Source organism: Dendrobium catenatum, unplaced genomic scaffold, assembly GCF_001605985.2.
Source record: "Dendrobium catenatum unplaced genomic scaffold, ASM160598v2 fragScaff_scaffold_220, whole genome shotgun sequence".
Classification (NCBI taxonomy): domain Eukaryota; kingdom Viridiplantae; phylum Streptophyta; class Magnoliopsida; order Asparagales; family Orchidaceae; genus Dendrobium; species Dendrobium catenatum.
In genome coordinates, this window is record NW_021318682.1 from 69,169 (window position 1) to 86,668 (window position 17,500).

The 17,500-nt window shown below is 38.5% G+C and overlaps 1 protein-coding gene across 1 annotated transcript; it reads right to left on the bottom strand.

Annotated features, from left to right (window-relative positions):
* Nucleotides 1-6,683: 6,683 nt before the first annotated feature.
* On the bottom strand, nt 6,684-12,296 carry LOC110099799 (sugar transport protein MST3-like). The gene is given in 7 exon segments (XM_028693043.1): nt 6,684-7,390; nt 8,024-8,042; nt 8,044-8,642; nt 9,337-9,659; nt 9,730-9,867; nt 11,582-11,775; nt 12,229-12,296. Coding segments are annotated over 6 exon segments (1,755 nt in total). The 5' UTR covers nt 11,769-11,775; nt 12,229-12,296; the 3' UTR covers nt 6,684-6,901.
* Nucleotides 12,297-17,500: the final 5,204 nt, after the last annotated feature.

The window sequence follows — 17,500 nt, forward strand, 5'->3', positions numbered from 1 at the left end:
GCTCATGAGCTATACACCGCAGTATACTTCCCAAGGAACGGTTGACGACTTCAGTTTGGCCGTCGGATTGAGGGTGATACGCCGAGCTCAACTTGATATATGTTTTCAGTCGTTTCCATAGCTCCCGCCAGAAATGGCTTACGAATTTGACATCTCTATCCGACGTGATGCTCCGTGATAGCCCATGTAAGCAGACTATTTCTTTGAAGAACAGAATGACAACATTCAGGGCATCGAAGGTCTTCTTGCAAGCGAGGAAGTGTGCCATCTTCGAAAACCGGTCAACTACGACTAGTATGGAATCTGCTCCGTGCTTCATTTTCGGTAAACCGAGAACGAAGTCCATACTGATGTCTTCCCAAATTGAATTGGGAATAGGCAACGGTGTGTATAGACATGTGTTTTGCCCATTCCCTTTATACAATTGACAGATCGGACATCGTTCTACAAAAAAAACCAACGTCTCGTCGCAAATTTTGCCAATAGAACCTGCTCTGCATTAACTCCAGCGTCTTCGCTTTGCTTACATGAGCGGCTAAGCCTCCACTGTGCATCTCTTGGATCAAATGTTCCCTCCAGGAAGACTGAGGGATGCATAAAACATTGCCTTTGAATAAATAATCATGCCTTATAGAGAAGTCACCAAATGTGGCAGCTGAGTCTTTGGCTAAGGCGTTCCATGGCTCAGAGAAGTCTTCATCAGTTTGATATAATTCAGTGAGGCAATGCAGTCCTTTCAAATCTGTTTGGAGTCTCAGCACTAGAGCCGTCTGCTATTTTATGCTTATGCTTCAACACAAAAGTAAATCGCTGCAGAAATGTTATCCATCATGCGTGCATTCGGTTGATGGCTTTCTGGCTATTAATAAACTGCAAGGCATGGTTATCACTGCTCAATACAAAATCCTGGTGAATCAAGTAGTGTTCCCACTGCTTCAAGGATCTCATTACGGCGTACAGTTCCTGCTCGTAGGCTGACCAATTCTGCCGGGCTTGACTTAGTTTTTCGCTGAAAAATTCAAGTGGTCGATCCTCCTGTGATAGCACCGCACCAATTCCAATTGCTGAAGCATCTGTATCTACATGGAACGGTTTATTGAAATCTGGGATTGCAAGAACAGGGGCGGAACTCAAAGCTGCTTTAATGTTGTCAAAACTGAGTTGTTGAGCATGATCCCACAGAAATGATTTGGACTTGAGGCAGTCAGTGAGCGGAGAAATAACTATACTGAAACCCCGAATGAATCGTCGATAAAAATTCGCAAGTCTGATGAAGCTGCGTACCTCGGCTATGGACTTGGGACTAGGCCAGTCGGTGATTGCCATAATTTTCTGCAGATCAGTGTGTACTCCTTGGCCCGAAACTATGAACCCCAGGAAATGTACTGAATCTGTAGTGAATACACATTTATGAAAGTTCAAATAAAGTTTGTTTTCCCTTAGAATTTCAAAAATGGAAAGGAGGCGAGTTAGATGATCCTGTAATATCGGGCTATACACGAGGATATCATCAAAATACACGACGCAGCACTTCCCGAGCACTTGTTTGAGGATTTCGTTCATGAGTCTCATGAATGTGGCTAGAGCGTTGCAGAGTACAAATGGCATAACTCGCCATTCATACAAGCCGTCCCACATTTTGAAGGCGGTTTTCCACTCATCTCCTGGTCGGATGCGTACCTGATGGTATCCGCTCCTGAGGTCTAGCTTGGAGAAGACAGTGGCACCTGTGAGCTTGTCGAGCATGTCATCCAGTCAGGGAACGACAAAATGATATTTCGTTGTGATCTTATTGATAGCTCTGTTATCAATACACATATGCCAACTTCCATCTTTTTTTGGCACAATTAGAGCGGGGACGGCGCACGGCCTCAGGCTGGGCTGGATCAAACCTTTATGTAGCAACTCTTCAACTATTTCTTGTAATGCGAGATGTTCTTGGGGACTCATTCGGTAATGTGGTAGGTGAGTAGATTAGCGCCCGGCTGAAGTTCAATTTGATGCTGTATATTGCATAGTGGTGGCAGCTGGCTAGGGAGTTCGTCTGGCCAGATATCGCGGAATTGGAGCAGGAGTTCTTGCACCTGGCCAGGTAATTATGTGAAATCATCACTGGAAATAGGGGAATTGACTACTAGTGCAAACATAGTAGAGGATTCCTTCCATGACTGGAATTCCTTCCATGACTGGACAATGCTCTGCCCCGAAATGACATACATCGCTGCCTTCTCCGGTGATGCTGGTGTGCTTTCACTTGGTCGTTGGGGTAGCAACCGAATCTTGCGGTTCTTCCACTCAAAGGAGTAGGTATTCAAGCGGCCATCATATGTTGCTCCGACATCAAATTGCCAAGGTCTTCCCAAAATAATGTGACATACGTCCATTTCCAGGACATCGCACACTACTTCACATACATAGCTCTTACCAATGGTGAAGGTTACTCTGCACATTTCGGATACCAAAATCTCCACTCCACGTTTTACCCAACTAATTTTGTATGGCTGCGGATTCTTCGTCGTCTTCAATTGCAGTTTCTGAACTACAGCCCGGGAGATGATATTTTCGGTACAACCACTGTCAATCAACATATCACAGAGCTTTTCATTGATCGTGCATTGCGTGCGAAAAATGGCATGACGATGGGAATTGATAGCCTGCTGGGGAGCTAATAGCAATTTTTCTAAAATGCAGACTAACTGTTCTCCTTCATCTGCTTGTAATTCTTCAAAATCTTGTTCGTTTACCGCTTCAGCCAGTTGGTGTTCACCCTCTTGTTCGCCATCCGCTACGTATAACTGTTGACGATTGGGACACTCATTGGATTTATGTTCTGGTTGGAAGCACCGGTAGCATTTGAATGTTGAAGGCTTGACATAAGGATTGCTGTCCTTGGGTGGAACTCTCGGCCTTTGAGCTGGTGTCACCGCCTGCTTGGGTTCAGCACCAAGTATACCTACTCCTTGTAATTGAACTGTAGTTTTATTGCTGCTGCCCGCAGTTTGTTTGTTCATTTCTTGATTCAAGTCAGCCATGTAACGAGGGAAGCTCCGTCCCTTTGGCTTACGGTTAAGTTGTCCCTCCGCCTTGAACGCGTAATTGACATCTTCTTACACTGTCCATACCAAATTTAATTCAAGTTTATCTTGAATATTTTCCTTCAATCCTCCAATGTAGCGGGCTGTCAGTTGATTTTCCGATTCATTCAGGTTATTGCGTGCACTGAGCCTGTAAAATTCTTCAGTGTACTCACTCACTGATCTTCCTCCCTGGGTGCAATGTTGATATTACAAATATAGCATTTGCTCAAAGTCATTCTGGAGGAAGTGTAAAGGCTGTTTCTCCCAGGATCGTTCGGGACGATCAGGACGATCTGTACAGAATTGTGAAGAATCTGTCTGTTCGTCTGTACGAACCTGGAAGAGTCGGGACGAACAGTCGGGACGAACCAACCCGAGGGTTTCGTCCCGGGACGACGAAATTGGAATTTAATTTCGTCTAGACGATCTGTGTATATGGGAGATCATCCCAGGATGAACAGGACATCGTCCGGGACGATCCTGTGTATTAAATATCTTAATAGTGCCGATTTTGAAGAGAGAGAAAGCCCAGGAAAGAGAAAAACGAAGGAAAAAGAGGAAAAGTGGATTTTTGGGCGACTTCCGTCCGTTTTCGTCCGTCACCGTAGTTGGGAAAGTTGACCGACTCGAGGTAAGGCACATTCCGCCTTTCTCAATTTTCAGAAACGAGAATTTTGATGAATTTTCTATTCCGGATTTTGTTTCCGTTAGCGAATTTATGGTATTATTTTCTTCTGACAAAGGTTTTACCGCGTAACTTTTGGTATGTTTCTGAGATGATAATTGTGCACGTTTTGAGTATTTTCTGGAAGATTTTTACCTGATATTTTGAATTCTATGGCGTTTTAATTGGATTGCGAATTATCATGATGTTAAAAAAATATTATGTCAGTATAATGAAAGTTTTATAATATTGTTGTGGATATTCTATGATAATTTGGTAAATTTCTGAATCTATGATTTTTTTGTGTAAATTCCGTATACCGCCGTTATGCCGCTGAAATTTCGTACGAATTCTGATTTTTCTGAATTGATTCCTTGAATGAATTGAAGTGTTTGTGTGCTATCAAAAGGGAGTTATAAGGAGCCAGGATCCTTTGGGATTCTGTAAGTGTCAGGGAAATTTGATATGAGCTCTGAAATCTGAAAATAAGTTATGTTCTGGAATTCCACAAATATCTGTTATGTTCTCGTGCTATAATCTGTTATGTTCTGGTGCTATAAGCACAAAGGGAGATATAAAGGGACAGAATCTGTTGAGATTCTGTAAGTGTCAGGAAAGGGAGACATAAGGGGCCAGAATCCGTCAAGATTCTGTAAGAGTCAGGGAAGGGAGACATAAGAGGTCAGAATCCGTAGAGATTCTGTAAGGGTCTGAAAATCTGAAATCTATTATGTGACTTATCTGATCTGTTTTATGAATTATCCGATATACGATTTCTGATTTCTATACGATTCTGGTTGAATCTGATATGAATTATCTGATATGAACTATATTATATGAATTATCTGATATGAATGTGATTTTATCTGAACTCTGATTTCGGTACGATTCTGGTTATTCCGTACGATTCTGTATGCTCTATGACTTGAAAGCTTTATGATATCTGTTATGAACTCTGATTCGACATGACTTCAGTTTTCTGTATTAGTTGTTTGATTTATGATTGATCAAGTATCTGTTCTATGATTTTCGTACGGCTATTTCTGAAGTGAATTTCTGATGATTTTGATTAGCGAGTGATATCTTGCTGAGCTGTTAGCTCATCCTTGTTTTCTACGTGGTTTTCAGGTTCTGGGAAAGGGAATGAGGTCTTGGATTAGCAGTTCAGAGTCTGATCTGATATTAGGTATTTTGTACTTTTAATTTTTGTACAGTCATGGCTTATCTGTTCTATTATGTTCTTTCTGTCTGTAAGCCATGTACTGTATCTGTATATGATTATTTTGATGAAAAAAAAGATAGATGAACTGTTCTGTGTTTGGATGTTTATAGTAGCTCTGTGTTCTGTATATGTAATATTTGGAAGAAAGTTCTGAAGCAAATTCCAAAACTAGATCCTGGATTTCAAGTTTAAGTTCCGTCATGGCCCGATGCGAGCAGGATCCGTCCCGATCGGGTTGGGTCGTGACACGAAGTGTCCACGCAATAGTCGTTTCATACGAAACCAGCTGGTTATGCCCCCTTTTCCTTCATGCCTTCGTGCTTGAAGCAGCTGTGCCCACCAAGCTCCAGCTCCCCCCTTTAATCTACAGGCTACATATTTTACTTGTTTCTCTGGAGCAATCTCCATATAATCAAAGAAAGCTTCTACCGAACGTTCCCAATCGAGGTATTCCTCAATGTTCATCTGGCCCTCAAAAAAAGAGATGTCTAATTTTATACGGAATTCACCAGATTGACGATTAGGCACTGGAAGTCGCCTAGGGGGATTGTGGTAATTCGGGTGTGTATCCACTTCGGATTCAGATTCACCCATTGGATGAAATTCTTCTTCCCCATCCGAATCAGATGGTATTGCCGCCACTACCGGAGTATGCCGTCGGCGATGTGGTCTCGGTGTTACGGGGGAGATTGGTCTGCCTCCCTCCGGCAATGCTCTGGTCGTTCCCAACGATCGAATGTCGTTTCGCACCTCTGTGGAAAATCGGAAGAACTCATTAGTCAATACCTCCAATTGGCACGCTATATTATTCTGAGCCTTCCAGAGTGCATCCAAGCTCCAATCATCCCCGACGATTGGCCGTTTGCTTCGTTCTGCCATGGCTGCTCGTTTTCGAGCTTTGATACCAATATGGTGTGGAACCACGGTCACCTGCAAGACAAAGATGGAGAAGAGGAAATAGAGCAGAGATAGAGTAGCGTCAGGGAGAGAGCGAATCAGGAGAAGAAGAAGAAGAAGAAGAGGAATCAGAAGAAGAAGAAGACATTCAGAGAGGGAACTGGATTCATTCCAGGACTTGTGTATTAATTCTTCACTAACCTTCTCTTCTCTGTATGGAGCTATATACTCCATGTAGCATGAAACAAAAAGGTAAGAGTAATTAAAAGAGCCTGATACGGCTTACTGTAATAAAACGAAAAGTGTAAAAGTAAGCTATTGGGTAGTAGTGGTATAGCGTAGGTCCGTTAGAAGCAGTAGGGGTATGGTGTTCCGCTAGACTCGGATTAGCTCACATCATTTCCCTATAATAATTTTATAATCAACTTTATAAAAAACTCACCTTCCATCATTGTGCATTAACTAGAATTGATTGACATTAATGCGTTTTGTTTGGGATGGCTTTTTTACTATTTTCTAAATCAATTTTTCTGTAAAAAGAAAAATTAATTAATTTTTTTTGTAATAGAAAACTACTTTATAAAAATTAAAAATGCCGCCTCAGAGGAAGCCTAAGGCTTCGTTTCGAACAACTTTTTTATTGATTCTTAAAGTAGCTTTCTAGTAAAAAATTAAAATTTTTTATACTAAAGAACTCTTTTAAGAAGCAATAAGAAAGATGTCTCAAACAAAACCTAAGTGATGTATATATTGACATTCTCAAAATATATCAACAATATTTAAAAAAAAAATTACAATCCTAAATCTGTTTACCACCTCAGAATTTGTAAATACTAATGAATTCAGAATCTTATTTCAAGCATATCAAAAATCCTAAATCTTATTTCAAGCATATCAGAATCCTAAATCTGTTTACCACCTCAAAATTTAGTAATTTACACTTATCTGAAACGGCTGGCACATCAGATTGCTTTGCCCCGCTCGCAAGCCCAGAGCCATAGGCCCATAGAATGCAGGAGCTATGGCAAGTTTAAATGGCGATTACAGTCGAAGTGTTAGCGCAACGGCCTTCTTGCCGTCACCTATTTCACCAGTACCACCCAAATGAGCATCTTCATCCGAAATAAACCGCCCCCAAAACCAATGCGCCTTCCAAACCACCGCCATTTCCTCAATCGGAACCCCCTTCGTCTCCGGCAGGAAGAAGACGACAAAGCCAGTCATGATCAACACCCATCCTCCAAAAAAGTAGAACAGCGCGAACTTCAGACTGCAAAGAAGAGCAAGGAAAGCCTGTGCGATGGCGAAGGTGAAAATCATGCTTACGGAAACTGTAATGCTGAGGCCTGCCGATCGAATCACCAGTGGGAAACTCTCGGAGACCACTAGCAACCCAACCGGCCCCCAAGACCAGGCGAACCCGGCTACATAGATGCAGATGAAGACCACTACGGTGAAGGCGTAAGCGCGGGAGATGTCACCGGCACCGGAAATCCCGAACATGACGGCGATCAGCGTGCCGACGGTAATCTGCAGGCGATAGGGCTGGCGATTACTCAGCTATAAACTAGCTAGCTAGAACATCGCATGAATATTAATTGAATGCACTTATAAAAGAGAAAAAATAAATTTTTATGATATCTTAACTTTTGATACCCTGAAATCTATAAATTAACTTAAAAAAAATTAGTTTAATACATAAATAGTAAAATTTATAAATGTAAATTTTTAATCCATCATAATTATTCTTTTGAAAGCCCAAAAACCTGTCTTACAATACATATATCTTTTTAAAAATTAACTTTACTATAATAAATATGGACAAATATAACATTTTATATTAAATATATAATAATTTTTTAGTAGAAATTTTTTAATTTTTTTTATTAAAAAACTGTTTTAAGAAGCATTAATAAAGACGCCTCAAATGAAGCTTTAATTAGGATTATGATAAGCTCCTTTTATAATTTGACAAATACAATATGTGAAAGCATATTTATTATATTTGAAAATATTTTTTCTATTAAATGATTTTGAGTTGAGTTGGATTAATTTTCAGTTAATTATTCTTTAGTTGAAAAATTTTGATTATATTTTAGAATAAAACGTTGACAAGTTTTTTCCGTTAAAAGAAAATAAATTATGGTAAAAATTACTTCCAACCTGGCAAGCGAGCATCTGGAAGCAAAAGCGCCCGCCGCCCAACGCGATCAACAGTGAAGCTCGATACAAACGTCGCCAAAACGTTCACCAAGCCGGTGATGACGGCGGACATGAGCGCCGCGTTGCTTCCGAATCCGATGGTTTTGAACAAAACGGGAGCGTAAAACATGATCACATTAATGCCGGTCAGTTGCTGGAAAAACGGGATTAAGACGGCCATCGTGAGCTGCGGACGGTAGCGGCGCTGGGCGATGCTTCGCCATGGATTTTTCACAGCCTTCGACTCCTCACCGGCTGCCTTTATGTCGGCGAACTCCTTTTGTATGTCGTCGGTGCCACGGATTCGGCGGAGTATGGATCGGGCTTGGTCTTCGTGGCCGCGCTCGATGAGAGAGTTCGGGGTATCGGGGAGGAAGAGGGAGCCGGCGGTGAAGACGGCGGCGGGGACCGCGGCGAGGGCGAGGCTGACGCGCCAGCCCCAACCGCCTTTGATCTTGGCGGTCTGGTAGTTGATGAGGTTTGCGGCGAGGATGCCGATTGTGATCATGAGCTGGAAGCCGATGTTTAGCATGCCACGGAGGCTCGCCGGTGCCATTTCAACAAGGTAAATTATCGCAGACTGAAATTTTGAAGCAGTTAACAGGGCATTTGCGTCATATGTAAAAACTTTCATTAATTCTTTGTAATTTTCTAAGAGAGCGAACAAATCGATCGATTGGATTGTTGGTTCACATAACACATTTTTCATAAATCTACTGATTTGATTTATTTAAATTTAAAATTATAGAAAAGTCAAAAGTCAATGCCTCTATAATTTAATCAAACTGAATATACTAATTTAAAACGAACCTAATCATTGCAAATTATTATTATTTTTTTGACTAAAAATTGAACTGAAAACACTAATTTAAATCTAAGCAAACATTCTCAAGGCTTTTTTTTTTTTTTTTTCTCAAGGTTTTTTTTTTTTTTTTTGGTTTTTCAATTTAGTTTTGACCGTTTTGATTTCGTTGTTTGCTTTTTTTAGATCGGATCAATCTCAGATCATTTGGAACTAACCGGAACCTGAGCCACCACTAATTTTTCCTCGCTTTTAATTCGTAAATCCTAAAACAAATTTCTTACAAAAAATTTTAAGGAGATTTTATCTAAATTTATTCAATCATTGAGATTTATATTTCATATACAAACATCAGCAACAAAGAACTTATGAATGTAATTATTGAAGATCCAAATCCCCGAAAACAATACGAATTAACAGAAGCTATAATGTTTTTAAAGAATTACTTATAAGTTATATCGAGTAATTTCACCTGCGCCGTGAAACCGACGCCGACGCCGAGCAGAATGCGACCGATGATAAGCATAGCAACGTTCATCGCAGCGCCGTTGAGTGCGGCGCCGACGAGAAAAATGGTGCCGCCGGTGAACATGGACCACTTCCGGCCGAATACTCGAGTAATCCCCGATGCGAAGAAAGAAGCGATGAGCGCCGCTAGATACAGAGATGATGTGAACATGGTCAGAACCTGGGAGTCAAACTTGCAGTATTGATTTGTGCTCGTCTCCCCCTTCTCCTTACGGTACACCGTCGGGAAAAATTTTATCAGAAATGAATCCATCGATGTCACCCCACCTTCAATCCATCACCCAATTAGACTCCATAATCGAAGCATGGAGAGCATCTGAGGTCGATTAAGTTTTACCTGATATGCCGACGTCGTAGCCGAAAAGGAGGCCGCCGGTGGCTGCCATGAGGCAAGTGAGGAAGACGTGGATCGTTATCTTCCCGGGATAATGTTTTCCGTCGCGGACGTGGTTAATAATTGCTCCTTCGGCCATCGCTGCAAAAGCCCCAAATTGGACTTAGAACGGAGAGAGAGAGAGAGATTGGGATTGTGGAGCAAGAGTGACATTTGACGATAAAAGACAAAAAAAAAAGAGCTCTAGCTTCCCGATCATTTCAGTTTTGCGCATTTTATATAAAAAAAAACTGTTTAAGATTAAATTAACTTAAAAAGTTGGTTATTAAAAGACTTTAAAAAATAATAAGTACGGAACTTAATTATTTAGTTTTAATAGAAGCTGAAATTTCATTATCCAATTTCTACTTTAATCATAATTTTAAAAGAAATTGGATTTTACTTCTCTTCTCTTGTTTCTATAAATTCTTAATTTTTCTCTTAAATCTTATTTTTTTTATTTTTTTTATTTGAGAAGAAACGAGAATAAAAAATTAGTTTTTTCAAAAACGGACTAAGAAAATCTGATTTCTTAAGAAACCGAATTTCCATTTTAAATTCTTAAGAAATTCTGATTTTCTATTTTAATTTAAAATGAAAATTCAGTTTCTTAATATCCGGTTTCGGATTTCTTAAAAAACTGGATTTTCTTAGTACGATTTCTTACCGGTTTATTCTCAAATTCGAAAATAAAAAAAAAATAAAATTAAGATATCATATAAAAAATTAAATTAAGATATCCGAGCCCAAATGGGTCCAAATCAAGGACTCGAAGCGTCGTTGGAAGGTTCAAACCGTAATTTGAGTTACTAAATGGTCTCCGATTTTAACGAGCTTATACTCAAATCGAGCGGCTCAACGAGACGAATCCAACGAGACCAAGATCGCCGAATTCCGACATCATTAAGGTCTCCAAAAGTCCAACAAACGGTGCACGATCGAATGGTTCAATATCGGCCGTCCATTCAAACCAATCCCTATTCGCCCCAGATCTCACACCTATTTACAAGCCATGCCACTCCAGAAAAACTATAAATAGAGCCCTCATTCTTCACAAAGGGACTCAAGTTAAGAGAGAGAAGAAGAAGGGAAGAAGAAGAGAAAGGGGAAAAGGAGAATCCTCTCCTCCTCGACCACCGCCGGAGCTCTTCCCGTCGTCTGAATACGCCGGAACTCTGCCTGATTTTTGGGAAACGGCAGGATTCTGCAAAACTTTGTAAATTTGCTTCAAGTTGTAATATGATCGTCCCGATTTGTGGGACGAATCAGTTTTTTGCAATTTATGAAAACACTAGTGGAACTTTTCAGCTGGGCGTGGCTCCGTGGTTTTTTCCCTCTTCTGGGTTTTCCACGTAAAAATCTTAGTGTTCATTTTTTTTGTTTGTGTGCTGAATATTCGTGCAACGCTCGGACGTGAATTTCTAAACTCTACCGCCGCGCATATTCTAGCCCGCAACAATAAATTTTTTTTTTTTAATTTTTTTAGTTGATAGTCAAAAATTTTAACCAACAAATCAAACTAAGATGATGTATTTTTTATGCTCAGATCAGTTCAAGACTTTGATGCTCATAAATGTCATAAACAATTATCAACAAAACAGGAAATTGCATCGATAACCTTTAAAACGTATTTAATCTGTAATAAAATATCTAAATTAAAAATTTATTATGAATTTTAATATTTGAATGACAAATTAAAATATTAAAATTAAAGATAACTAAATGTTTATTTTATAAGGAGGTTTTTACATACATAATACTTAAAATTATGTTATTTACTCATCTAGCACATAAACTTACATATTTACACACATACCACTAAAAAGCTCTTTGATTTTCTTAAATACCACTTTGTTTCCTCTACGTGAAAACTCGCCTGATACCCTTGTTTGCACCCGAAACTCGTCTTCCTTCGGTGTTTGCTCATCTTCTCCGCATCTTTGTTCCCGTCGAAACGCAGCCCACCGTTCCCGTCGGAGTCTCCCGTCTAGCCTCCTGTCCATTTTGCTTCTGAAACAGAACAAATTTAAGCTTTTTAAAACTCGTAACTGAAGCAGATAAGGAAGTTTATGGCCGGTGTTTGTGAGATTTAAAGGTATGAACCCTAAAAACATAAAAAATAAAGAAATCGATATTCTTACATATAACTAAAAAAAATCATTGAAACAAATCGATAATTTTACATGTAAGAATTTCTTCATTTGGAACCAGAACAAATTTTTTTGGGAAATTCTACACATATCCAAGTTTGAGAAATTCTATTGTGGTTTCAGGTTAAATGAAAGCTTGCAAATAACAAATGAAGAAATTGAAACTGTAAACTGAGTTCCAAATGCAGGTATCCAAATTTCAAATCGATATTCTTACATATAACTAAAAAAAATCATTGAAAACCCTAGACGGAAATATTTGGGTTTCATTTTGCAAACCAAGGAGAAGAAATGGAGAATACGAACATCATACCTAAGCGAATAAATGTAGAAGACGAAATGAAGATGCCGAGCAAAGAGAGAATCCTATATGGAGAAATGGGGACTTAGCGAGCGAGCAAAGTATCAGACAAGATTTTCACGGATAGTAAGCTGAGTGGTATGTATGTAAATTGGTAAATTTAAGTATTAGATGAGTAAAAACTATATAGTTTAAGTGTTATGTATGTAAAAACCTCTTTTATAAATAGCTAAATTTGAGTGTTATATATATAATTATATTTAATAAAAAGTAATCATATGAAAGCATTAATTAAAATATCTGATAATAAAAATTTAATTAAATATTAATAATATATTTTTTAATTTTGATATAGGAATTTGTGTCGATATTTGATCTCAATAATTTCAATTAAGTAATATTTTACTATTCTAAAATTTTAATTAAAATTTATTTTTGAATTACATGTTTAACATATAAATGTCACAATTAACTTGAATAACATTCAAATATTAAAAAAAAGCAAAATTTACTTTTTTTTTAAGTCAATAAATTCTAAATATTTTAGATTGCAACTTGCCTTATGTCAACATCATTTAAGGAGATAAGCCTACATGCTTGAACTAAAAATCAGCCTTAGGCCTCTACTCCAAAATAATAATTGTGCCTTCTATAATTGCTCTCATTGACTTATAGGCATTGCTTTCAAAACCCTCTCTTCATATCCTTCCAATATGGTAACCTTCTAATGGTCATTTTATCTAACTATTGGTAGAAGAAGAGAACTCCCTAATATACATTTTTTTCTCATTAACAAGTTGCAACTTCAACTCATTTAGGTTCGATTTGGGACAATTTTTCTATTAAATCGGTTTTTTAGTACAAATATTTTTAATTAAAAAAAATTTGTACTTAAAAACTGCTTCAAAAGGCAGTAAGAAAGCTTTCTCAAACGAAACCTAGACTGAGAAGAAGGGAATGCAACTTTCATAGAAATAAGATTAAGCTTAATCAATAAAACTCCCAATTTCAAAAGTTAAGGCCTTACAATGATATCCTTTTAGGTTTGATTGTGTTGGTATTCTAAATAAATAAAAATCAAACAAAATATTACTAATAGCAAAATTTTGCTCCTTACAAAATAAAGCCTTAAAGTGGATGTAGCATTTTACCCATAACAATAGTCATACCAATTTTGCAAAATTCTAGCATACATCTTTATTGATCACTCAAAGAAATCCCCACACAAGCAATATATACTAAATTCCTCATTGTTGCGTCTTAGAATATTCGCGGCGGTAAAGAAATAATATAAAGTTTAACGTCTTAGCTTAGTATGAAGGTCCAACACACCAACAGATGAAAGAGAGGGAACATTATTTATAAGAGACACCAGAGATTTTTGCGTGAAAAATCCTGAAAAAATGGGAAAAACCATAGGACCATACCCAATTTGAACGAATCCACTAGTATATGCATTTGATTACAAATGAGGTCCTTCCTTAGGGGAAAGTCTTGACTTGATGTAACAAATATACATCAAATAGATTGCATTACATTGTGGAAATTGGAAGAATCATAATTAATATGTTTGTTTGGTCGGTAGAACCATAGTCGGCTGGCGACGGAGGTCGGAAAGACCGTATTCTGGTGAAGGTTGTTAGAAGGCTCATAGTTAGCGAGCGATGAAAGTAGGAAAGACCATTGTCGAGTGACGGAGGTGGAAAGGACTGTAGCCGGCGGGCGATGGAGGTTGGAAAGATCGTAGTCGGATGAGGGTGGCCGAAAGGACCGTAGCTCGTGGATGATAGCGGTCGGAAAGATAAGATCATCACTATCTAGTGACAGAGGTTGGAAGGACCGTAGTCGGCTGGTGATGGAGGTCAGAAGTCCAACAATGGGTAAAAGTTTGGTGTCATGCAGAAGTTTAATGGTAGACAGAAGTCCGACTGCAGATAAAAGTCTGGCGATTGGTAGAAGTCCGGCGAGGGGAAGAAGTCCGTCGATGGGTGGATGTCCGACGGAAGGTAGAAATTCGGCGACGAGCGGAAGTCTGGCATCGTATAGAAGTCCAATGGAAGTCTGGCGACTTGTAGAAGTTTGACAATGGCGGAAGTTTGGCTTCGTGTAGAAGTCCGGTGATGGACAAAAGTCCGGTGATGGGAGGAAGTTTGGCGTTGCGTAGAAGTCCGAAGACGGGCAGAAATCCAACGTCATGTAGAAATCCGGAGACGGGCAGAAATCCGATGTCAGGTAAAAGTCCGATGAAAGTCCTACGACTGGCAGAAGTCCGACGACTAAAGGAAGTCCGATGTCAGGTAGTAATTCGATGATGAGTGGAAGTCTAGCGTCGCATAGAAGTTCGACAAAAGTCCAACAACTAGCAAAAGTCTGACGGGCAGAAGTCTGGCGACGGGCGAAAGTCCAGCTTTGGGTAGAAGTTTTGTGATGGACAGAAGTATGACGACGTGCAAAAATTTCATGATGGGTGGAAGTCCGGCATTGGGTAGAAATTCGGCGACGAGCGGAAGTCTGTTGTTGGGTAGAAATCCGACAATAGGTAGAAGTTCAACGTTAGGTAGAAATCCGACGACGGATAGAAGTCCGACTTTGGGTAGAAATCTGGCGATGGGTGAAAGTTTTGTGTTGCTCGGTGGCCAGTAGGTGGTCGAGGAGGAGTTTGGTGATAAGAGAACTCTTCATTCTCTTCTTGCTTGGGCCTCCTTTTCCTCTCCCAAATGAAAAATGATGGGTATATAAGTATATTTATAGTTTTCTGAGAGTGGCATGGCTAGTAAATTAAAGGAAGATCAAGGGTACTTTGGGAGTGGTTTGAATGGACGGCCGATATTGATCCCCATGATCATAGACCATTCACTAGACATTTGAATGTTTAAATGATATCAAAATTTGGCAATCTTGGGCTCGTTGGATTTGTCTCGTCGAGCCGCTCAATTTGACTATAAGCATGTCATGTTTGGAAATTATTTGGTCATCCAAATTATGATTTGAACCTTCCAAATGTGCTTCGGGTCTTTTATTTGGACCCATTGTATCTTGGATTGGATTGAATTTGGTGTCATTGGGTTCGTATTTTTGAAACATTTAGTTCGACTATAAGTTTGCTAAAATCGAAGTTCATATGGTCTCCGTTTGAATTTTGAAAGTTTACAACTTAATTTTGCCTTGAGATTCGTGCCTGGTCGAGATAATTTTTGATGATATATCACTCATGTAGCTTTCTCCTCTTTCTCTTTAAGATTTTCTTCCTTCTTAAAAAGAGCTAGTATGCGAGCTATATGTACATTATGATGGGAAACATACTTCATAAGAGGAGCACAAACTAACAACAAAGAATATGCATACCAATTAAAATCCTAGAGGAAAGAGTTTCTGGCCATAGTACAACTAACGTTCTTTTTTTAATTTTATATTCATGAAATCTCAATTTTGCACGTCAAAGAAACAAAATGAAAGAGGGCTACATGGAAGAAAATTTTGCTCACTTGCTTCCAAAATACTAGACGTAAGAAAAAGAAATAGAAATAGAGATGAATCCTTCATCCTTGTCATCATCACCCTTTGCTAGTGGTCGTCACGACTAGATAAATGCTTAATTATTGCTTGACGTTGAGGTTCACAAAATCATAGAAGCTAGTTTTCAGGTTCGAATTCGGTTTTGCAAATGGGTCGCTAATATGAATTTGGATACAACCTATTGGATTATCGGATTGATCCGACTCGACACGACCACTGCAACCGCTCTAGAAAGATGAGGCAGCATTGGCGACGGCAAGTCGGCGAAGGAGGCATTATCGTGTTGGACGCGAGATGGCTAGGCGAGGCAGCGTTGACGACAAGCGGGCAGAAGTGACGTGGGCGGGTTGGCACGACGAGCTGGTAGGTGCGGGCAACGCAGGTCAATTTGGGTTATTTTCGGGTTTCCGGGTCAACTCAAATTCGACCCGATTTTTGAAGCGGATATATTTGTTGAACCCGAACCCAACCCATTTCTCAAATGAGTTGACCCTAGCCCGAAATTTTTGGGTCGGATTCGAGTCAGATTTTCGAGTCTTGTCAAATATTGATACCAGATTTTCTGGTCGTGTCAAATATTGACACCCCTAATTGTCACACACCGACTAATAACATGTAAACTCTCATTCTCTTACTCACGAGTTGTAAACCAAACACTCAAGATGTGCTACCACCAATATTCACAACACTAAGTGAGCTCAAGAGTGGAGAAGATGAAGTGTAGAAAATGGAGAATCTAGAGAGGCAAACACAAAAAAACCCTAAGTTATTGTGTGTTAACTCACCAAGCACAAATCACAATTGGTATCTTCACAAATCAATCTGATCCACGAGATTTACTTTTATTGATAAGTGGCTCATGATTCTAGCTTAAGCTAGCTCATGAGTTGGTTTGGCTAACTTTCACCCTTAATAAAGAAGGTGCAAGACAAGTTTTTATTAAAAAATAAAATTATAAATATTAAGAACAAATAATTTTTTGTATTATTAACAGATAAAATTTATATTTAAAATGAACTAAAATAAATAAAATATATATTTAATTATTATTATTTAAGGGAAAATTGAATTTATATGCCCAAAGTTGAAGAAATATGCTTGTAGTTTTATTTCTTGGAGAAATATAATTGAAAGTTTTTTTTTCGAACCCATGTATCTTGGTATTTGACCATGTATTACTTTTTCTAGTCTATCATGGCTCAAATTAGTTAAAACACAATTTGAATAAGGTTCAAACAAACTTAATCAAAGTTGAAACCATATATGAGAAAATTTTGAGCCATGATTGAACATTATTTGAACCTTTTTCAAACACTATGATCTGATTAGGTTCTTACATTATATATCGATATATTTTTCAAATCTTCACATTAGAGGACCCTAATCCCTAATTAATGGGTATGATTGAGACTCCATAAAATATGCTCTTTAAGACCATCTAGATTTAAACTACTTTCATCTAGCAATAACTTGTATATTTTGAATTCATAATTATGAGTTGATGAAGTAATCAAATAATTAAATAAAATAATCACCTAACAAAATTGCTTAATCAATTGGCTCTCCTTTATATTAATCTTCAACAACATGCTTAAATGCTTATTAGTTCAAATTTCAACAAGCCTTTAATATTCAACAAAATTATGTCAATAGCCTCAAAGTGCCTAAATATTTTTCCAATATTACACCTCTAACACTTTAGTGTTTTCTCTAAATGTATGATTAGACCAAACATCAGCTTATGTAGTAAAACAACTCAAATTAATGC